Source organism: Nothoprocta perdicaria, unplaced genomic scaffold, assembly GCF_003342845.1.
Source record: "Nothoprocta perdicaria isolate Ctin4 unplaced genomic scaffold, notPer1 scaffold_275, whole genome shotgun sequence".
Taxonomy (NCBI): Eukaryota; Metazoa; Chordata; class Aves; order Tinamiformes; family Tinamidae; genus Nothoprocta; species Nothoprocta perdicaria.
The window spans coordinates 172,493-196,029 of NW_020455505.1; the positions used below are offsets into that span (position 1 = coordinate 172,493).

General features: G+C 41.1%; 1 protein-coding gene across 1 annotated transcript in view; it reads right to left on the reverse strand.

Moving 5' to 3' along the window:
- Window positions 1-528: 528 nt before the first annotated feature.
- POU2AF1 (POU class 2 associating factor 1) overlaps window positions 529-23,537 on the reverse strand; it is a 59,253-nt gene continuing 36,244 nt past the window's right edge. The window contains exons 3-6 of the mRNA XM_026041026.1: window positions 4,682-4,809; window positions 3,945-3,987; window positions 3,582-3,853; window positions 529-2,144 (exon numbers count right to left, since the gene is read on the reverse strand). Coding sequence (XP_025896811.1) covers window positions 1,839-2,144; window positions 3,582-3,853; window positions 3,945-3,987; window positions 4,682-4,809 — 749 coding nt within the window. The 3' untranslated portion in view covers window positions 529-1,838. The remainder of the gene's footprint in view (window positions 2,145-3,581; window positions 3,854-3,944; window positions 3,988-4,681; window positions 4,810-23,537) is intronic.

A 23,537-nucleotide genomic window follows, 5' to 3' on the forward strand; every position in this document is an offset into this window, starting at 1 on the left:
TTTATATTTATACACAAATTTTACATACATTGAAGTGAAAGAAATTCAAAAGCCATCTTAGCAACTATGGGCTTGATTCACAACTGCATTATTCCAGTCTTATCTTGTGAATATGGTTAATACTTTTAAAACTGGAGTAAACAGTGATGAACTAAGCTCCTTTCAATTAATTTCTTTACTGGGTTTTTCTGCCAATGCAAGCCACTAATTTCAATGCACCTGAAATACTGCTATTTCCAAATAACTTTATGATCACTTAGACAATCTATCATCTATTCTGAATTTGTTGATATTAAATAATGTTTCTTTTTTTGACAGTTTTTTTTTTTTTTTTTTTTTTTTTTTTTAAACATTAGCTTGCATACCTCCTCCAGGCATGAACTGTAAGATCACTAAAAGTATTGCCTGGGTGGCAACTGAACTGCTGGGCACTGGTTTAATAAACAGTGCAATAAATTATTTTCTGGAGAGTCTTGTAAATAACAATATCACCTAAGGTTCCTGGGCTTTAGAAAGCAGAAAAACCCAGAGAAATTATGTTCATTGGCCAGGAGGCCCTTATTTGTTAAGAAAACAGTAAAGAAACTCAGAGGTGGATACATCTCCTGCAAATATTTTTGCCTCTGGCTTGGCAGTCATGAACATCAACAATAATATTTACAGTCGCATCAGAGGAAACAGTAAAGCTACTCATTCACTACAAAACAAAATCAGAAAGCTATAAAGAGAATGCATGCACCTGGGAGACTAAAGCACAGAAACTTTCCATAGCAGGATGGCACACAAGAGGTCACTAGGGTTGTCTGTCTTTGCTGCCAAATTCATGCTCAAATGTTAGAGAGCAAACAGAAGTATTGTCAGCTAATAATAAGTAATGCCATGAACTCCTTGTTAGACTGAAGTCCAGATTTTGGAAGGCTCTATCTTCTCATGGAGCTCCTGATATGGGGCCATGTCTTGGAACCCTGACTCAGGCAAAACTCCCTGTAACTCCAGTGAGAGCAGGATCTGTCCACCGGTAGAACACACAGCTAGCTTTCAATTACCAGCTAGCCTCAAAAACAGGCCCTCTGTATCTTTAAGGTGGATATTTTTGAGTCCAAAAGCATCCTGCAACTGAAAGATCGTGACTCCAAACTACATACCTAACAGCCTTGAAAACACGACCTGCAAGTGAAAGCAAAGACTTCATCCAGGCCATTCTGCGCTGCTCGGCAGATAGGAAACCTTAATGACTAGTTCAAACGCAACGATTTCTTGTCTTCAGACTGATGCACCTACAACATTACAATAAACCTAAACTTTTCATTTCTTATTTTTCAAAACAGACTGTTCAATTTAGAGAAAGAAAAATCTCCACTTAGCCCCAAAAGTACTTTCCAGGTCCTAAACCTGGCAAAGATTTCTGCATGGAAAGATTCCTACACAGAGCTCTAGAAGATAGTCCTATTGAACCATCTCTTGCCAACGTTTAGAGGCAAGCGTACCCTCACCAAATGCGAGGTTAGAAGTGGCTACAACTGCAGTATATCAATTTGAGACCATGCTCTGAGTAAGCATGAGTCACCTTGTGTTGAGGCTGAGCCCAAATTGGGCAGCATTAAGAACCTGCCTGAGAGAGTTAACAGAAACTGTAATAGCCCAACAATCCCGTGCTGAGTCCCAGGACAAAGCGTTTTTCACACAACACACAAATTGGTGCACTAGAAGTGGACAACACAGCATCAAACAAAGTCCCCACCCCCACCCCTCAGCCTGCTTTTCCTTTTCTTACTCAAAACTCACTGTGGGGCAAGTCAAGTATTGAGTAAGCAAGGATCAGGCCCTAGATGGGCAACTTAAAGCCCTTCAACAGAGAGAGTGTGATTTAACACATACGTATCATTGTCCTCATCTTCCAGAAGCAGCTTCTCAATGGGTAGTGTGCCAATGACTCGCCTGGCATCTTCGAGCTCCTGGGGAGGTGGCTCGGGAATGGAGATTGGCAAGGGCACAAACTGTGGCCCCGGCAGGGTGGAGGAAGCTGGCTGGTACTGCAAGGTGGAGGCTGGCAGTGCAGAGAGGGACTGTGCCCACGGGAAATACGTGAGGGGGGCCTGCTGATCCTCCAGCTGAGGCACGACTGCTGGGGTGGTGCTTCTGGGCTGGTAAAGTATGAAAAAAAGAAAATAAGTGGCCAGGTAAAGAGGTGCGGAGGGTGTGTGTGGGGAGGGTAACAACGCCAAAGCAACAGATTAAGGATGCTCAGTCTCACTTTGAACATCCCTTTTTCCTGTCTCAGGCTAAAGCTTTATGCTCACTGTGACATTTTTCCCACGCTGTCCCCCCTCCGCCCTCGAGAGTAGAGGCTGTCCCAGGTGCTTGCACACAGTAATTTGCACTCACGACAAGTTCCTGCTAGCTTTCTGTTCCCACTCCAACCCTCACTGTAAGCCCATGAGACAGTTACACCCTGTGCTGAAAACTGCCCTCCTTCACAGTCTCTCTTCTGTAACATGAACTCCTTGAGTTCAAGGTGCAACTTAGGCGCCACAAGGCTGAAGACAGTTAAATTTTGGCCTCCATGAGGGTCTATCCTGAGCAGCCCCTGACAGCTACCACAGAGCCACATTTGAAATGGCTGTACTTCCTTAGCGGTGAAGGTTGCTGGCTGATTCTGTGCATTTCAGCAGCCCAACTGAAACATTCAAAGGAAAAGAAGTTGCTAGGGTTTGACTGAAACTCCCAAAGAAGGGCAAGTTGCCTTAGATCAGCTGAATGAATTTTGTGGAGCCTGAAAATCTTCTGCTATGTATAGGTGCTGTTCCAGCCCCATTCTTTTTTTTTTTTTTTTTTTTTTTTTTTTTTTTTGAGAATTTTCCAGCTCCACCCAGTGGATTTTTTTTTTTAACTTGAAAAAATATATATATAGTGTGTGTGTGTGTGTATATTCTCAGAGTTAAAAGGTGAAGTATCCTTGGAGGCTGGCCCAGAATCTCAGGAATGACTATGCCCTTGTTACTTGCCTATACAATAGTATTTATTGGCTGTACAGTACTCTGGGAATCTATCACACAAAAAATTACTTTCTGAAAGACTGCAAATCAAAGCTGCAGAACATTTCAGCAAGTTGAAAGTGATGACAACAGTTAACATAATGTTCCTTACTACTATTCTCAAACTTTCAAACAATATTCTCCTATAATTAATGTCTGTCACAGCCTTGATCAAACTCAGGACACTGGTAACCCAGCTGCTGACTTCAGTGAAAGATGAGTCATATCCCAGGACAGCAGCAAAAATAATCTGGCTGTTAATAATGTGAAAAGTGATGAAAGGTGGGGAGAATTGGGAAAATGGAAGTAAAATGTTTGCATATTTTGCAAATTGCAAAAATCAATGCAACTGCCTCTTTTTTGTCAATCTCAAACAACACCAATTGCCAGCAGAGTAGACAGGGTCGATGCTAGACCAACTATAAGGGCATAGATGCAAAGCCACACAATTAAGTAAAACACCTTGATTAAATCCTAAACTCGCTATGATTCTTCTCGGAATGCGGGAATTTTGCCTTTACCTTTAACATTGGTATTTTGACTTACTGCAAAATTGGTGATCAGTGGTTGGGAAGCATAAGTAAGAACAGACGAAGGTCCAACAAGCGTGTAGCTGGGACACATAGGCTGAACATACATATCTGCTGTGTATGGACAACTGACTGCTTCATGGGACACATAATCGGGATACGTGGTCCACTGAGTTAAAGGCTGTAAGGATGTGGGAGAGGGCTGGGTGAGCCAACCAGAACATAGCCCTCCTTCATCTGTGACAGGCAATGAAGAGGCAGCAACATCCATATCAACGCAAGGCTGGCCTGGAAAACAGAAGATGATCAAAGTCCAGCTCAGTTAGAGTCCTCCCTGCTGCGGGAAGGATAGATACTTAGAAAGGCAGGGAAATGTTACCCATTGTTGAATATGAAGGAAGTGGCTGATGAGGTAAAACAACCTGGAAAAGAGAACAAAAACATGTAAGAATAAGGCTGCAAGACCAATCCCCTTTGAGACGAATACAGCTAATACAACTGTTATCCACTGAATATGTTTTCATGCCAGTACCCGAAGTTTCCCTAGCTACCTCTGTACCTCTGTAGAAGAGCCAGGAGATTCAAGTCTGGAAAATACTACATATGAATCCCAGCCCTGTCTAGGGGCTTAACCAAAGCTCATGTGCCACATCAGCTCAAGAGGGCCTTAAACAAAATATGCACTGCACATTGCATAGAAGAAGTTCCTCTTCAGAGAGGAACCAGTCAAACCATTTCCTCCTGGGAAGATACATAGAGGTAGGTTGAAATTAAAAACTAGCCAACTATGGACTGATTTCCTTTGTGCTCTTGAACATGCTGCTCAACTTCCAAGCTGCTTTCTGTTCCTGCATATTAGATCCTGCCAAGTGACAAGCACTTTCGCCTTTATAGGAAGTCAACAGTGATTTAAGTTGCTCAGCACCTGAAAGGCACCCAACCTAAACTGAGAAAGTGTTTATTGGTATCTTCAGGTAACAGCAGCTTCCAGTGCCTCCAAAATGCTTTGGAGATGCAAAGGTTCCTTACATTGCCATGGTATTGCCAGCTCGTGACAGGGCTGGTCAACCATGTAGAGAGAAAGCATTTTCTGCCTGTGTTTGTTTTTTCTCTTACCGTTGTAGCAGCCGTTGAATTGGCATTATGAACATTTCCCCGTTTCCTCTTCAACAGCTCCTTCACCGGCTCTTTGACACGGACACCTTGATAGGGGCGAGGCTGCGGCTGTTGTTCTGGAGAAGAAGCTGAGAAAGAGATGCAGGTGACATTTATTTTCCTTTCCTGCCGTCAGCACAGAGCCCAAAGCCCCATGGCAGCCCCTGTGCTTGCAGGCTGCTCTCCCAACACAGCCAGTTTCCAGATTCAAGTATGTTTTCCTCCTGAGCTAGTGATGTCTTTTTGCTGATAGGGGATGTATCATGCCATCGGCTCCTTCTGAACCTTCGTTGCTTGGATGACAAGAACATCACACGGGTCAGACCATGAGAAAGCTTAAAGCTCCTTCTGTCTGTTCAAGGACTGCAGCAACAGTGAGAGACTGAGGCCCTTTGTGGTGCATGTGAAGAGCTTTGGTACATAATTCACAGCCCGAAAGCTCAGGCAGGCCCCACAGCTGGAACGGTCTGGAAGCCAGGCCTAGCTGTTTCCCCAGTAAAGCTGACAGGTGTTTTTATGGTCCACGGAAGCTATGCCTTATCAGGCACAGTGTGTAATGAACCCAGTCTGTTAAATAAATAGCCATATCAGTCTAGACATTTATGAAAGCCGGGAGAATGTAGTACCAGGAAAAAGGATCTCTGCTATTACAATACAGAATAAGCCTCTATTCCTAAATGTAACAGCTATCAACAAAACTCCACCTCCCTATGCAGGTGAGTTTTACACGCACACAAAATGAAAAGAGCAGTAGTGAGGCACATACACCAAAGGAAAGTCAAGGAGGAAGTCCTTCAAAACTTACCAACTAGGTAGACAAAAAGCAAAAACAGGCAGAAGCAAAGGACACAGTCTGTTGTTCCCCAAACACCCTCTAAACTATGTCTTTCATTCTGCTGCCTTCAGTGCATTGTGATTTTTTTCCCCCCTTAATCTCCGAGTCTGAAATTCTGGTTTCCTCAGATGTCTGGCAAAAGCAGCATGCCAGAAATTATTTTAGTCTACTTAGTCTGGGACTTCATATGCTTTACATGATCTGCATTAGCTTTTACACTGCTTTAGTGTCGTTCATTTGCACTGCGGTGATTTACATTCACTTGAGGGACAAATCAGACTGACTGCATCTAACAGACACAGAATACAGATTGGTTAGTAGATACTTAGTACACAACATAAATGCTGTCCAGGTAGATATACAAATTAATAGAGTACATACTCAAGAGAAATATGCTATATTCTTTACTTAGTAGAAAGTTACAAATATAATGGAAGGTAGAAAAGCATCCTCTGGAAAGCCATTTCACACCTCACTTGTTTGGTATGCATATCTCACAGCTTTTGGGAACAAACACCTGTGTCTAAATGCCATCATAGACCAGAACCATGCTTCTGTTCTAGTTTTCTCCCCATAGCATGGCTAGGAGTTAGTCCCGGGATAGTCAGCTGGGATATGACACAGCTTTGCAAACATTTCCAGAGATGACTAACCGCACAGCTTAAATCCATAAGATCTGATCCATTTTGAAAATTAAAGGTGACAATCAGTTAGAGGCTTATTATGAAGCCTTGGAACTAGAGAGCTTAGAGGGAGCACAGTTCATATGCCAAAGATATCAAGTCATACCTTACAAGAAGTATTTGGAGGCAATTAATAGCAGAAGGCTGTAAGATATCAAAGCTCAGGAAGGCCCGATATTTATAAAACCACTGATAGCAGTACTCGCCTCCTGCTCCATTTTACTGCACTTTGATTGGTAAATATACCAGCTGATAAGTTTCCATTTCTCAAGATCTCAGCTGGCATTCAGCTTTATGAATTACAGCTAAATATAGTTCAATTCATCTCAAATCTTAAATTCAAAGTATTATTCCACCCAGAAAGCATTTATTCAGATTTATGTTCTGTACTTCGCACAACAGAACCAAATGACTCGCTTTACTTTTTACCATCTCTTCCAGCTACATGAAGTTCTATCCACACTGAGATCTCAGTTACACCTTTAGGGAGGGGAAAAAAAGTAGTGTCTAAATACAGACATTGTAAACTGACCTCCAAGTAGCATTTAAGAGAGCAAACATCTCCACTTTAATTTCATTAAAGAATGAAATACTACCTTCTCTTCAACTTTGCCATAGCAATTAAAAGTTTATTCTTTCTGCCTCATTACATACCATTTAGTCATGAGAAGATAAAAGGTCATTAATAATAGTTTTGGTACCAGACACTGTTACAAATATATATTCAACCGTTCTCATTATTTGCTACTTTTGTGCATATACAGAAACTATTGTGTTTTAAAACAGACTTTAAATTAGACTGAAGAAAGGTGATTTTTCAGCCACTGCCTGCTCTACCCCCCTTCTTTCTATGGACACTCTTTGTGGGACTTCAAAGTGGAATATTTGCGTTCTCATAAGTCCTGTGGCTTTGGAAATGCAGTTTGCTAAAGGAATCAAGGCCACCTTAATTCCACATACAAGAATCCACAAGCAGCTTTAATGCAGTTCATATTTTTCTTTTAAAATTTACTTGATGTTAATTTATCTGAATGTTCCAGCAAACAAAAGATGGTGCTAAACAGCACCTTTGTACGAGCAGTACCGATAACTCTGAAAATGAGCTAGATACTAAACAAGAGGCTTAAAATAAGGAGTACTACAAAGGTTCCTTTTTGCTTTTATATGAGATTTATTTACCTTTGGAAATGATTTATTTGAACTTTACTGAAGGCACTTCAGAGTCAGATGTTGCTGCTGTTTATGCTGAGTGAAAACATCAGTTCCGCCAAAGTAAATATGAGCGCTGCTATAGATTGCACAATAAGCACAATTGTGAGCCTTCACACCATTCTCACAGGGCATCCTTGCAGAGTCAGGGTGGGGAAGCATGGCAGTTTCAGGCTCCAGGTTTGGGGGATGGGGAAGGAGAAATTTACTGTAAAAGCTGACAAATATACCTATTCAGAGTTTCCGGTGCAAAGCAAAGTAACCAAAAACTGAAAAGAAGAGAAAAAAAAAAAAAAGAGAGAGAGAGAGAGAGAGAGAGAGAGAGAGAGAGAGAGAGAGAGAGAAAGAAACCCAAAGTCTGCAGAGCATATTTCAGTTCCCCCCATGCTGACCTCCAAAATTAAAAATAATGCTAGTGCAGCTGCTTTTCCACTGTTCGAGTGCAGACCATGTCTGAGCATTACAGAAGAACCACAGCAAAATGGTTTGGCCTTGGCACAGAAATCATCATAATACAAAAGAAAAATGACCAATTAACAATAAAAGATTTGAGAAGTATTATTAAGAAAAAATAATTTAAGAAGTAACAATCATCAATAAATACCGGTAATTTCTTCTTAAGGATAGTTTAATCTCCTGCTTCTTATACCAGGACTGTCTTAATAAACTAAGAAGCCTGCTTTGGATTGAGTGTCAATAAGACAAGACTATTAGACTGTTATTTGGGTCATGTACCATAAATGCAAAATGTCCATGCACACAAAACCTATTCAAACAATTAAATCCAGAGGCATTTGAGAAAGTTACCAAATACACTAGCCCCAGTAGCTCTAAGTACTTGAGAAGCACACTGCAGAAAACCACTTGCCCAAGATGGTCCAAAAGCGTGTTAACAGCCTAGGAAGATATTCCGTATACTCTAGCCTTTACTTGCTGGCACTTTGTGGAACATACCTGAGCTATGTCCTTAGCACCTAGTACAACAATAGCCCATTGGTTGCATGATAGTTGCTTTCTCCAGATGATTCTCAAAGCGAGTTTCTGTATGCAAAAAAAGTCTTCTTAAAATTATCGAACATCAATGAAACACTAGCTTAAATAAAAGACTGGACAGGAAAAACATACAAAAACAGTGCCTACCATTTAGACCAGGTACCTGGTCTAATTTCATGTGCCTGGTCACAAAATTCATGTGCCTCCGCACCTGTATTAAACTATTGCTGAAATGAAAGAGGAGATCATGACAAACAGGTGTCAAAAGACTGCAAAGACCAAAGCGTCACAGGTTTCACACCAATGAAGTTTATATTAGCAGCACTGGCCTTCACACACACATCAAGTGCTGATCATTTGAAACCTTCATCCTTTCCAACAAGTCAGAACAATTTCCTATCAGACTAAATTTCAATTTGAAATACACGGGTAATCTTTAAGAGTTTGCATGACTGCCTGCCTGCAACAGCAAATGACGCTCCTATCATGGCTTCAGAAGATTCACTGTTTCTTTGCTCACACGCTGGCATGTGATAAGATTATCAATTGATCAGTGTTACTAATGTCAATATTTTTCTCTTTCCCTCTTTCAGCTCCCATGCAACAACATCTTGAAGAGACAGATAATAGAAAACTTTCTTATTTACAAAATAAACTAAAAAATAATTCTTCAAAGAGTAATTCTTAAAACCCAAGAAAAAGTTAAATTTCAATTAACAAATCATCAAGTTTCTGGCTTGAATCTTGAAGACCTAGCTGCTGAAGAAAGCTGCTGATGCTTATTGCACATGCTAAAGCTCAGGTAATAAAAAGAACCAAGAGGCTTAATTCTAAATGCAGTACTTGGACAGTTGGACCCTCATCAAAAGCTGCTAACAATGAATCACTGATGGCCCATTAAGCTTTTTTTTTAGGCAAAGGAGAAATATTGCATTTCACTTGTCGGCATTTCATGACGACTGCAGGTGCAGATTCCTTCAAAAATAATTTCCAAAATATATCGACATTAGTGCCATTATTTCGGGTCTGCTGCTACCTTGGAAATAAATCATGTGATCAGTGCTGACATCAGAAACGAAACAACTACTTTAGTAATATTGATAATGTTCCACAGTACATCATGGCCACAATGAAGAGCACTTTTTGATAAAATCTTGCTCTTCAACAGCGAAGGCAGGCATTCCTTTGTATACATATTATTTAATCAGTTCCCTTGTATTTATATCTAGCCTGCCTAACCATGCGTAGCAGCAGATCAGCAAAGATACTGTGGTTAAGACAAAGAAACTTAAATTCCATTTCTAGCGCTGCCAGACTCCCTGTGCGAAGTTGAGAAGAGAGTCATGTAACAGACATCTGATCTCTGAAATTATTTAGCTTCCTAAGGGTAAGTGCTTCAATCAAATTGCCAAAAGCACTTTTTAGGAGTTTCAGAAATCCCTGGGAAGGATGAACCACAATTGCAAGGCACCAAGGTTCCCCCTTGCACTTTACAGATCTATACAGTGAGGAGATGAGACAATCCCCTTTCATTTTAGCTTTCCTGCAGTGTACAGACAGGATCCTCTGTGTCCAATGACAGTCTCTTACAAGACAACAGCAAAACCCATTGGCATTTTTTACTCATTGGAGTAAGTACTGCAATATTGCTCAGGTCTTTATGCTCTCTCAAGCAGAGCCATCCATCTGGGAGGCTTCAAGTGCACTGCAAAATGAGGGTTCCCTGGCAACGATCAACCAAGACAAGCCCCGTCCTCATCCACTGGCTAACAGCTTCCATCCATGTCTTATTTAGAGTAAAAGATTAAATAATAATAATAAAGCAATAGAGACTCTTTTTTTTCTGCTTGGTGATAGGTCTGGGGCAGGGAACCAGAGCACTGAAATTCACTGCTCTGCTCGAGACCCCAGATGGTACAGCGAGACCTAGTCAGCCATGAAAAAGGTTTTTCCTCTTGAACTTAAACCTCAGTGTTCTGTCTTCAGTCTGTCCCTATCACAAGCAATCAAATCAGTCAAGAAGAGCCAAGTATTCTGGAGTGACTGACCTGCAACTTGTGCCCTTTCTTTCCTCTGGAAAGAGAAGTAAAAATCCAGCTTGTTAGTATAATGATTCATTTTAGGGAGCTGAGTTGGTGGTAACGGTTTAGGGTGGCTAATAGATAGCAGGTCTCTGAAAACTGGCCTGCTTCACTCATGCAGCCCAGTCTCGTTAGCACTGAGAATGAATAAGCTGCCAGACCATGCCGAGACAGAGTACACATGCAGTATGTCTCAGGGTCACACCTTTGAATGCCATTGCTCATGCAGCCTTTTCTGTGCATCTCATCTCCCTTGAAGTGTTATCATTTTTTTTTTTTTGGGGGGGGGGGAGGGGGGGACTACTTACTTTAACAAGGAAAGCTGGACAGCAGTAGATTATATGTATTGTTTATTTCACCAAGGGTGGATATTTCAAAAAGAAAAATCAGTTAAATGCAATGCACTAGGCAAGTATCTGGGCAGAGAATCTGCTCTAATAAACAGAAAAACTCAGAGCAAGAGAAAATGAACTGAGTGATGGTTCATTGCTCAGCATAAGGAAATGAACTCGGGAAGTTCTGTGCATAATTAAATCAAACAACTAAATACTTCTGCTTACCAACAATTCAGTACAGCATTTGGCTAGGCTTCCCTCTGCTCTCCTACATCGCAAGGTAATTACTGAAGTCAGTGAAACAGCAGTATAATTTATTTCAGAATTATGGCCAGCATCTGTAATTGGTTATATGCAGTTGGAAGGTGGGTCAGAATTAAAATAGCCTCGGATGCTAGCACACCCCTATTTTGTTCTCTCTCCCCTCTGTCTGTATCATGAGTTGGCTGCATTGGCCACATAGTGGTAGGGACAAGTAAAAAATTTTTAGTTTCAGAACCAGAGAACCCCTATTGCAAAGGGGAAGCTGAGATAGACAGAAAGTATCTTAACCATAAATCTCACCCGCACATCTTAATTCCTCCCAGCCCATAATACTCTTTCCATTTTAGTAATGCAAGCTTTCCATTTAATTGCTCGTGTGGTCATTTGTACAGCCTGACACCTGGTCTGTAAAGCATGGATGGGCTCAACTTACATGCTATCCATCTTTCCCAGTGGGGTTTGACCAAAATTAAGACCCACAAGATGCAGTTTCAGCTCTCAGTCTCATTATCTGATGCTTTCAGAAAGGTTGTACAGAACTCCACATCTGTTGTGTGCAGAAAAGGCTCTATGTATTTAAAAACAAAACAAAAACCCACACCAACATTTGGAAAGAAGTGGCCAGGCGGTATGAATTCATGCATCTCTGTTACATAGGAATCTAAGCACCAGAAAGCCCAAGAGCGAAAAATCGGATTGCACGCTGAAGTCTCATGAGGTGCAATAGCAGCTGAATGCACGAAGCATTATGACCTAGTCAAAAAAGTTATCTAAATTTGAAACGCTTGCAGAATTTGAACCTTCTTGTATTTCCTCTCATAACAGCAAGCATTTGATGAAAGGTATGCTCCTTCTGTCTTCAAAATGTAACATGGAGTCACCATCTGCACAGCACCACATAACAGAAAAAGAGCTAGTACCGCTCATTAGAAATTTCCCAGCTCAGAAGGGCGGCAGAGTGGGCCTGCTCCCACTCAGCAGAATCCTGCCAAAAGCTGGGAAGCCCCTACCAGTCACTTCGGCGCTGCTGTGGGAGGGGGTGCTTTCAGGCTGAGATGCTCTCTGGGGTTTTGCCGAGCGGAAGGCTCTGGGCCCCACTCCTACCAAGTGCAGCGTGCCGTGACTCTGAAGGAACGATTTCCAGTGCACAAGGCCAGCCATGCGAGACCTGCTGGCGGACAAGGGCCTCTCACCATAGCAGGTGAGGACGAGGCTTGTTTGTTGTCTTCCTGTTCTCCACCAAGTTTTCCTATAGCAAAGTCTTCAAAAAAGTGGGAACCTGCTCTTCAAAAAGTGTCCACGAGAAATGCTCTGCCATGAGGTGACACCTTCAAGTAAGTGGTGTCTTGCATCATTCTCTAGTTTTCAATTTCAAAGGATTTTTTTTTAACACATCTGCAAAAAAACTTGGAAATTACACCATTCATTTTGAAAACTATTCTACTTATAAATGATTTTAATCCAAAGTAAGGCTCCCTTATGGAAGAGGTTGCCAGAACTCCTATGTAGTCTCTTGCAGAATCTCTTGCAACTTGCAGGGTGAGGACTTAAATACAAATGCACACACAATTTCCTGGCCACCTATCTCGTATTTCTGTCAACTGAGACTCCAGAGCAGGCCAGCCAGCTCTTGGAGGCACTGATGCATCCCCATGGTCATAGGTGGTTTGATCCAGATGGTGCCGGAAACTGGAGGCTGCAGCTGGTCAACTAACTGAGACAATACAAAAGCATCAGAGAGGCCAAACAGGCTCACAGAGATGCTCAGCAGTAACTTACACTGAAACCATTGGGACCGGACATCTAAGCACTGTGATGACCTAAGCCACTTACCTACAAGTAACATTGAGTCTCTCTCTGGTAAAGCACATAACTGCACCCAAGCTGCCTCAGTCACGGTCATCAGAATACCCTTCCTGTCTACACATGAAGCCAAACCAAGTAATTCATTCCTATAATGGTACAGGAACGAAGTAGGTTTAATAAGATAATAAGGTTTCAAGTTGGAAAACTATTTCTGTATTTATGTTCAAAAAAACCCAAACAAACAAAACCCAAAGGTCCTTGAGATTGAGGAACTCTAACCACACAGTGACAGAGCAGACAAAGAAAGCAGATACCAAAAGCAAGCACCAAGTCAGCCAAACAGTCACATACAGAAATTTCCCCCTCAGCTCCTGTGGGTTCTAGTTAACATAGTATCAAGCTGCTTGATCTGCCCACCTAGGAGACAGAGGAGTCCGCTCACTCTTCCGGATGCTTCATTTGACCAGCACGCAAAAAGACTTTTCCAGCAACAGCAGCAATATCAAGGGAGCTGTGTCCCACACTGGCTTTCAAAACAGTCAGGAAGCATTACTATAGTAGGACAGCCTAGTCTTGACAAGCTCAGGGAGGACAGGGGGAAAGACAGATGTTGGCTAGAAATCGTCTGGAAACGGAAGCAGTACCAACTGTGTCCCATGCTGGCATTGAAGAGATGCCTGACACAGGTACAAGTTTTCATCTCTTCTAATGCAGGCTTGTAATTCCCGCTCACCTTTGAGGGCATTGCATGTGTAAGTCCAAAGGAAATGTACTGATTCTGTCACCATTTCAATACTACCTAAAACATCAGGCTTTGCAAAAGCATTGCCTTTGTCCCTGCAGAAATAAAATAAAGATTCATAGACTTCCCAGAGGAAAACAAAGCTGAATCTAATCACTTTCCAGTATGCTTTACATCATATACCTACAGCGTAAAGCTAATGGGAAACAATGTGTTTTGCCATAGTACTGCCACTAGCTGCTTTGTACTTGTCAGACAAATTGCAATCTGACTGAAGCAGTCAGAACTTCTTGCTACAGCATTTCATCGCGCACTATATAATTTCACAAATACATGCTTAGTCTCCAAAGTTTTCACCTGAAAGACACAGAAGCATGTAATAGAGAAAAAGCATTAGCTCACAAATAAGCTCACAAAGACATATAAAGAGCAAACGAATCTGATTTCTAAACTATTACACAGAGGGAAAGGTTAATGCTATTTCTATATTAGATAAATTGGTGACAAAATGTTTAAGAAAGTAGTCTCTTCCATTCAAGTATATTGTAGTCCAGGTTAACTGAACAGTATGCTGAAATGCATGACTACAGTTGCAGAAACAAACATCATTTACAGATGGTCAGAATGACCGGACTGCAAGAAGCAGAGCAAACACCTACCTGTGTTAGTGATTGCTAAACTATCTCAGCTAAGGTGGAGCAAGAGAAGTGAAATTATCTTGAAAACAATAAAGTTGATTTCCTGTAAACTCAAAACTGTATTGCCCCCCACTTTTATCTTTTTTATTAGTTGAAAAATGTACTTATCAAAAAAGGCACAGACTAAGATTTCTCACAGGTTTCACTTTTAAAAAGGAAAATTCTCCGGTATGTAACCACTGTAACCTTTGATATAATACCTGCATCCTGTTATTGTTTTTATGAATCATAGTCTTCCACTTGATTCATAGTGATGAATGCCAACAAAGCAATCATGCTGCCCTGTCTTAATATTCCTACTGGAAAATCAGCATCATGCCTTAGTATCTAAGCCACGCGTGAGCGTGATGCACATCTAGAGCCACACACCTCTTCAAGTTTTGCCTCTCATGCTATACTAATGCTCAAATGCTCAGCATACATCATGATCTTCATCATCTATCACAGTTACAAAAAATAAAGGCAATCGGAGCTCACTTACATTTTTGCCAGTGCATATTCTTGGCAGGACGGAGTCGATTTCTCTTTGGAGAAGATAGTTTGGCTTTTTGATTGCTAATATGTGCTTGACTCCCTTAGGGGGGATGTGATAACTGACTGTCAGGATGTTTCTTTCAGCTTTTTAAAAGCTCCGTGTTCCCGCTGAACTCTGTGATGTCATCACATCCTCCAACCACAACCACTTTTATATTTTCCCTTGGTCTATGTTGTTCTTCATGACGCTAAACTGTTTCTCCAAGGGCAGAGGAAGATATTATGCACAGAAAGACACTCTATATCACTGAAATGTATTTTAAAAAAACAATCAGTTCTGGAACCTGCCACTCATGGGACTTTTGCTGGAGTTTTACAAAATGAGGTCAAAAGGTTGTAGAGCAGAAAAAACACAAGGGTCTTTTAGTAAGACTTCACCTCCTGTGAAGCTAAAGTTGACCTTGCTTTATATGTAAGGCAACATTCTGCCGCCTCGGATGGCGTGACTATTGGCTCCATACACTTCAGCTGAACTGCTCCACCACGCACGTCATGTCTACCTGGCTCTTTAAACGCTTAACACTTAAAATACAAGATCTGAGTGTTTTCTCCTGCCTTATGAGAATCTCAACTCCCTAGGGTGACTAAATTTGAACACATGAGGAAACACCTGTAAACACTTCAGGCCTCATTAAATGAGGACGTCCTTCATTTAAAAAAAGAAACTTTTTTTTCTGTTTTGGTTTTATCAAAATATGTTTCTTAATAAAAGAGAAATGGCTCTTCCAAAATAGCTTGCAAAGTTAAAGGAAGGCTACAACAACTCACCATAGGAGTTTCAATAAGTTCTTCATAAAAAAAATAGCACCAATATATTTTACCTATTCACATCGCTGCATGAATATCACCTTAAACTTCCCTGGAAGTTGTAAATGCTACTTTCTCCATTTTTTTGGATGTGCAAGGAAAGCTGAGAGAAGAGGATTTTCAGGTGTGATGCCTTCTTGCCCATAAGGCAAGCAGGGGTCTATCAAAGACCCCTATCAAAGACAATTTCATCTTTCATCCTTTCAGGCATGCCCAACACCCCTGCAGACCATGTACATATTGTGAACGCACTTTTGGCCTTGCATTTACTGTGGGAGTAGAAGTAGGGGAGGAAGAGGGTAGAACTAATATCTTTGGCAATGACAACTGATAAAATACATAAACTGCAAGAGGATGAAGGCTAAATCAATTTATTCCCTCTGGTTCAAAGATTAGTCCAAAAAAATAATAAATAAATAAAACAAAGCGGAGTGGAAAGAAATAAGGAACATGTTCTTCCTCACTGCTGCCCTCTGAAATAGCACCCACCTTCTCAGTTCTCAGGCCCAAGGGCATTGTTTAGCCAAGGTTTTGCATATCTGCATTAATGCTTACTCCCAGACACACAGTGTAATATCCTCTCTACTGTTAAAATGCTTAGTAAGGGTAGACAATCTGTTAGCTAATAGATGGGCAGGTAAGATAGTCTAGCTCATAGCCCAGTGAAGTAAGAATATTAAAACCAGCTTTCAATGGCATTTCACCTACTCCAAAGCACAGAGAATTTGTGAATTGCATACTCCATACACATAGAGATATGTACAGATTTGTAGTAGCAGAGTGTGTCTTCTCACCTTTAACTGCATTGTATTTTGAAAAGCCGAGCACAACACTCAATCACTCAACAATGAACTGTTTTTAAGGTCTATATGTCAATCTTTTAAAACTGTGAAACCTTGCCGATAAAGTCTCATTGCAATAAATACCTAAAATGAGGAAGTTGCAGAAAGAGCATGTTATCCACAGATAAAACAGCCCAAACTATTTTGGTGGTTGATAGCCAGTCATCCATGACCATATTTTACACACTTACCAAAGAAGCTTTTGATGCATTACTAAAGAATCACTCTTCAAAATATAACTTCACAACTATACATAAGATATAAAGGATCGTGTTTGCGTAGCTGGGCGAGTCAACACATCAAATAAAAGCTTGGTCAAGTACAAGCTTTTTCCTATTTCATGCATTTTTACAACAAAACAGGGATTGGGTAAGGACCATTTTACATAAAGCCAAAAGGAAGACAAAAATAGCGCAACATAAAAACAACTTAGCAAGTATCATAAACATATTTGCCTCTTCATCTAACAACCATTAGCGTATTACAATTAAAGTTTATAGTCCAACTTGAAGCACAGGCAGCAGGAAGGCTGCTTGTGAATAGCTGCACCTTTAAAATACCTTTCAAGTTACCTGCAGACTCAATCCAACTACAGTTGTCCCCAGTCCTTCCTTGACCTGTTCTACCAATGCACCAAGCTTTATGTCAAGTGACACCTTAAGACTGGTCAAGCTGTGGACTAACTTGGATGTGTTATCCAGAATCTAGATGCAACTTCTCATGCCATTAACGGCTGCACTTTGAGTCATACCCAGAGACTGAGAGATTCACAGGACATGTTATAATTAGGTCTGACCACCACACAGCTGTTCAAAGGAAAACTTCTGAAAACAGCTACAGAGAACATTAAAGTACCTAGGTGAACACAACACAGAAACACTGCTCTTTAGAGCTATGGTGCATTAGAATGCTCCTCATTAGGGTTGGCAACTCCGTACACATCGGACCTCATGAAGGTTTGCAGGCAGATCCAGGTCGATCCCCACACCTATGTAGAACCCAACTCTGGTCTGAGGACAGGACTAGAATGACCAACACTGCATGGGTCTCAGCTTCTCCTGTTCCAGCTGACATGATACAATGTGGGAGAAGTTCCCATGGTTCCCTGACTGCAGAAATAGAGAATAAAATGACTTGAGAGTTGGTAGCTGTTCAGTTATCTTAGAGCCAAGCTTATTACAGCCAACAATAGATACTTGTTTTCAGACTTGACTCGCCTTACAGGTGCCAGAAGAGAAGCAAAAGAACTGAAGAAGAACTAAGAACTTTAGAAGAACTAAATCAAAGAACCGTTCCTAGTATTTGCTGTAGGGACGTGGGCCTGCAAACATTTTGAGCATGCAAATGATATAAAATCACAGAGAGATATTATTTTTCAGCTTCTGAAGCTGAACCTTATTTTGAAGATTAATAATAAGGCACTCTCTCCCTATCTAGCTCTTTATTATTGCCTTACATGCTTAGCTCTTGTCCCAGGAATGAGTAATTTTCTTTCACAAATTGACTAAAGCTGTTGACAGATGCCCTGGATTTTGTTGTTAAGACACCTTGACACTGCTGTACAAAGCAACAAGTATGAATATAAAAGCATTAATCTGATATTTCAAAAGCTGTGGATCTGTTGTCTTAGGTCAGTCTGACGTGGTGTGACATTTCATAATATATCTACTGTATCTCCATTTACCAGGTAAAACTGGCAAGTCTTCAAACACTCCTAAAGCACTACAGAGGCAAAATGTTAGTTTGAACAAAAGATGAAAACTTCCCATTTTCAGCAGAACCTGGGGCTTCACCTACATGAGTCAGGGCGAAAGGGAGATCAAAACAACCTTGTGAGATTTACGAGACAAGGCAACAGAGACTTGTGTCAAGAATAATAATAAAACTCATGACTCTCTGGACAATGCCTGAATTTACTACATGCCTCCATGTGAAAAGGGCTAAAAATGGCAGGGACAGCATATTCTTTCACCCTTGGTTCTCAGACTCAGAAAGCACAGAGACATCCTACCTTTGCAGTAACACTATATCAGTTAATAGTCCTTTGTTTTCCTTTTTACTTGGGAAATCTGCCCTTCTGAAAACAGGTATAAGGCCAGACCAAGAACAGGGCTAAAAGAAGAAGCATAAATCCTCATAGCACACATTCATTTGGTATTTGTCTTTCTACCTTTACGATTCAAAAATACAGGGACACCTACTGAGAGAGAATAGTTAGAAGACTACAAGCAAAGCAGGGTTCAGCACTGTGTGTTTGTGTTAAATATGCATATACATTCATACAAATAATTTTTTTTTTTTCAAGTGAGCTTTGTACCTCCCACTTCACCTTCTGAAGCAAATTCTGATTCATACCTCTGTTTTGATAAGGAACAAATGACGCAGCATTCATATTTCTCAGCTCCAACAATAAGCATCTCAGGCAGTGTCAACCACCATAACCCCTGGGTGTATTTCTCAGGTGCTGAGAATCTGACCTTGGGTCATTCCACTCCTACCTCAGGGCTGCTGAACATATTTTTTTGCAGACCAAGAAGTGTCCCATATGGACCAGGACTAACATCAGAGACAACCCCTCAAAGTTTCCACATGCACAGAGTCCAAATAAAGCTTTTCCCAGCATCCTCAGGAGAATTGTGTGCAAAAAGAACAGAAAAAAAAAAAAAAGCTGAGCTGAGCAAGTTTTTCACATTGAGACCATGTCTGCACTTGTACACAAAGTGCAGAGTTTGCTGTGAAGAAGCACTTGCCTTTTCTAAAACTTTTATGTGCTAAAACTGACCTTTGGAGGTTTTCTTTTTATTTGGGCACTTATCTAGATTGCGTAACATGTAAAAAAAATCCTAACTTCCACAGAATCACAAAGTAAGAACAGGAGACTCCTTAGGAGACATTCATGTCTCCTGTCCAGAACCAAGATACGACCGGTTCCTCCCCAAAATCCTTCCTGACAGCTGATACTTATCCAATACACTACTTGGAGCTAAATATACATGGTTTTCATAGCTGGCACTCACCCATATGCTCTTGAGACCCATCCTGCCCTTGCCTCTTCCTTCCTGCTTGCTCACATACATATGTTCAGCAGGCCCTGGCTAGACTGACTCCTTGTAGCCTACAAGTTCTCCTCAAACACTCAGGTGTTTGTATACAAATGAGTAGCAGTCACATTTAGCTCACAATTTTCCAGCACTGAGTCAGGCCACAGGAAAAATACCACATAACACAGCCTGTGTCCAGACTGCACAGGTGGTGGTGTGACAAATTAACCTTAACTTAGCTAGAGGAACAAGAACTATGATGACCCAGAAGTGCAAGTTTCTGTGCTTGCTAGCAAAGTCAGGCCCGAGCCGTGGCATATTCTCACGACGGGTTTCAGTAATACAGGTTGAATATATCATATCAGTGCAACTTCTCACGGTTAGGTGTTCAAACTAATCTGTGTGTGTCTGTACAGCTTGTAGTTACACCTGACTACAATGATCTTAGGTGAGCTGAAGCTGCGAGGAATTACACAGCCTCTATCCTTCACATGCTGTGCAGTGTCTGTTACCACAGAGGGTGTTAAGGGAGGAATGCAGCATGGCATCTTTGCAATTTCACCACGTGCAGCAGTATCGCTCTGGGGACTTGCTGGTTTATAGAGCTTGTGTGTATCAACATAGTGAAAGCCATCTGTCCAAGCTACCTTTATTAATTTCACACAGAACCACCGCCGCCAGACAAACCTAAAATTGGCAGAAATCAGAAGCAGATCTCAAATGATTAATGGAAGAAAAAGCCCACAGGATTAAGAATACCATTGAATATTAGTGATATAAATTGCATGAATAGATCTGAGAGTTGGCAGTGAGAGACAGCAAGAAAGCTGGAGCAGCTACAAAACATGCAGTACAAAGTTTTGTCCCATGTTGCCCACTACAGTGCCTCAAGCAGCCTTCTTTTTGCAGTTGTCCTGCATAAAAACCAGCAATGTGCTGCAATGAAAACTTCGGTCCATCTTTTCTGAGGCTGCCAAAGAAAAGCATTTATTTGAAGGGGCTCTTACCACTAGATTTTTAAGATTTTTTTCTCTCTTCACAGGAACAGAAGAAGGAAAAAAACCCAAAAACCACAGATGAACAAAGAAGTCTGCATAACATGAAAAAGCTGATACTTCTCATGACCTATATTCATCATTTCTCAAAGAGATTTTCATTCAAAATTCATGTTATTGTTGACGTGAATTTCATATGAAACACACTTTCAGAGAGCATCACCTTTGACTGCTTGCGGACAGAGGCAAGACCTAGAAAGTCAATCTGCTGAGAGCCCACACTCTTGCCTTCAGCTCACACAGTGGAAATAACAGTTCTCAAACAGAATTATTAGTGGCTAATTCAGCCAAAAATGTGCCCAACAGCACAGCAAAGCAAGGACTTCAGCATCCCATTTCACATTCAGGTATCATTCCAGGCTTGGCCAAACCTAGAGGAAGGAGCAGTTCAAGCGGTGTGAGGACAGCTAGGTGCTCTACTACTAGCAGGTCAGACCTTCTGCCAAAAACCCTCCAGCAGGTTGTTTCTAGGCAACTTATTTTGTACAGGGGGAAAAACCCCAAGACAAAAACAAACACCCATACAGAAAACCCACCCTTGCACTGGTAGTAGGGCTTACAAGTTTTAGCCCAAGCTGTGCTTTACAATGAAAGTCAAATAATCAATTTCTGGCCCCCTCTGGGAACCATTCATACTGAGACTCAGCAGCTTTGGCAGCATCCTCATGCCAACTAGACTGCAGAAAGTTGTGAATTTACAGAGAAGTTCCCATCGCTTTAGTCAAGGTTTACTTTTCCACGGCCCCTGAGGGTGCCACTCATTCAGAGAGCTTAGGACTCTTGTCCTGAGGCACAAGTAACACGAAAGGTTACACGGTTCTCTCCTGCTTCTTCATTCACTCTGCAGATCGCAGCTAATCTCTTCATTCAAGAGACGATTTCTCAGCTTAGTCTACAGCCCTTCATCAAAAACACCCCTACTAGTACCCCTTTATTAACTTCACTTAGCTTTACTCCCTTTGCCCCATAATCAAGAATTCTTCTTCCTCGCTGCTCATCACAGATTTTGCAAAAGGCCATATAAACCTCACTCCAGTTTAGTGACTTTAACTAAAAGCAGCATTTATTAGTTTCCTCCTAGCATCAACAGCAAGGACAAGATCTTGGGATAGTGGAAACATCGATTCGTCCTACAGCATTGATTTGTTGCATCTTCATTTGGCCCTCAGTTAAGAAAGGGCACAAGATTGTCAAACTGATTTCAAATCCAGAGGGAAAAAAGAACCAAAAACCTCTTACGAGCTTATCAGTTCTGGTTCCTGGCCAGCCCACATTTAGAAAACCTGACTTTCAGTTTGCAGAGCGGCACCAAAGTGCTTACAGAGAGCACTTTTACAAAGGTCCTCGCCTATTTGACCACCAGTTAGAAACAATAGCAAAATGCCACCTAGACCAAGGTACAGAATTAAAAGCTCGATGAAGTAGAAGTATTCCTGCTCACACCAGAGAAGTGTGCATCCCTGAAAGCTGTCCACAAGCAGGGAAATTATGAATGATGGCAGTGGCTAGCAGGAACAGAGGAAGAAATGACAATTTTAGGCACAATTAAGTTGGTTAAAAGTAAAATAAAACTCTAGAAGGCAGCTGGACTTCTCTTGGAAAAAAAATGCCAAGTTGTTTGCAGGAACTGATCACGGGTCTCTGCACACAGTAGCTCAAGTCTGTGCTACAGGCAGATTACCCTAGAACAGATTCTGTAGGCTTGCTTTACTTTTTTTCCTGCTTTATTTTTTCCCCCCTCTTCTGAAGCACATGCTGCTGTTCAATCTAAGAAAAGGATCCTGAAGTGGTTGTGTCACAAGTAAACTTTTATTTCACTATCTTATTTCTCTGTTAGGAGAGAGATTAAATGCATCAGGTCAAGAAGGAGAGAAATTCTGAAGATCGAAATACTCGGATTGAAAAAGTACATTCATCTGGCAGCTGAAAGCACCGAGAACTCTGAAAATTATTAATGACACTCTCCAGGTATCTGGATCTCAGGGTCCATTATGTTATTACATCTGTCACTATCTAGGCAAATCAGAATGAAAGCCTCAAAGAGGAATGTCATTTTGGGACCATAAGGCTCACTCGCTCTCACTCACAATCTCTTTGAAATGCTTTAGATTCAACTTGCTGTTTTCCAGACATACACACATTCATTTTTGGAATTATCACAACAGTAAAAAATTGTATGCTAATCAAAAGTGCAAGTAATTTGCATTTAAAAAAGGCCAGTCCAGTGAAGTGTGAGTAACAATTTTCTCTGCCCTTGTGTCATTAATGAGGTGAGAGCATTCATGACCAAGCAAAAAAGCCTTTTTGTGTTTCAAGGTGGTTACTCTGGGAAGGGGTGGGAGGGCAAAATGTTGCAGTTATTCTTTTATTTCAGAATTTAATAAGTTCAAAAAAAAACCCAAAAACACTGCAGCTTCTATAAATCGGAGAAAGACTCCAGCAACTAGATTCAAAAAGACTCAACCATGCTAGCCTTTGCAAGCAGAGATATCTAGAGTGGAATCCCAGTTGCATGAGTAAGGTAAATAGTACCCATATCCTCAGGGCAGTTCACTGATGAACGCAGAAGATCGGAAGTGATTCAAGGTCAATACAGTACCACTAACTCAAGCAGGAGACAGTCATTTAATAGCAGCTTTCATTGTTCTTGACACCTCTGTCAAGCTCAAAAGGTATAAATATCAGGAAAAGCTGTAAGTTTAAATAAAAACAAAAGAAATACACTTCGGCAACTAACTTTTACACACAATTTTGGTTTATTACTAGATTTTCATTGCTTGGGTAAAACTGCCACCTACTGGTCTCCTCTCTGATCACATAAGAAAGGAGTTTTCCAAATGCACAGGGACCAAATCATGGATCTCACCTTTGGACCATCTCTTCTCCAACATG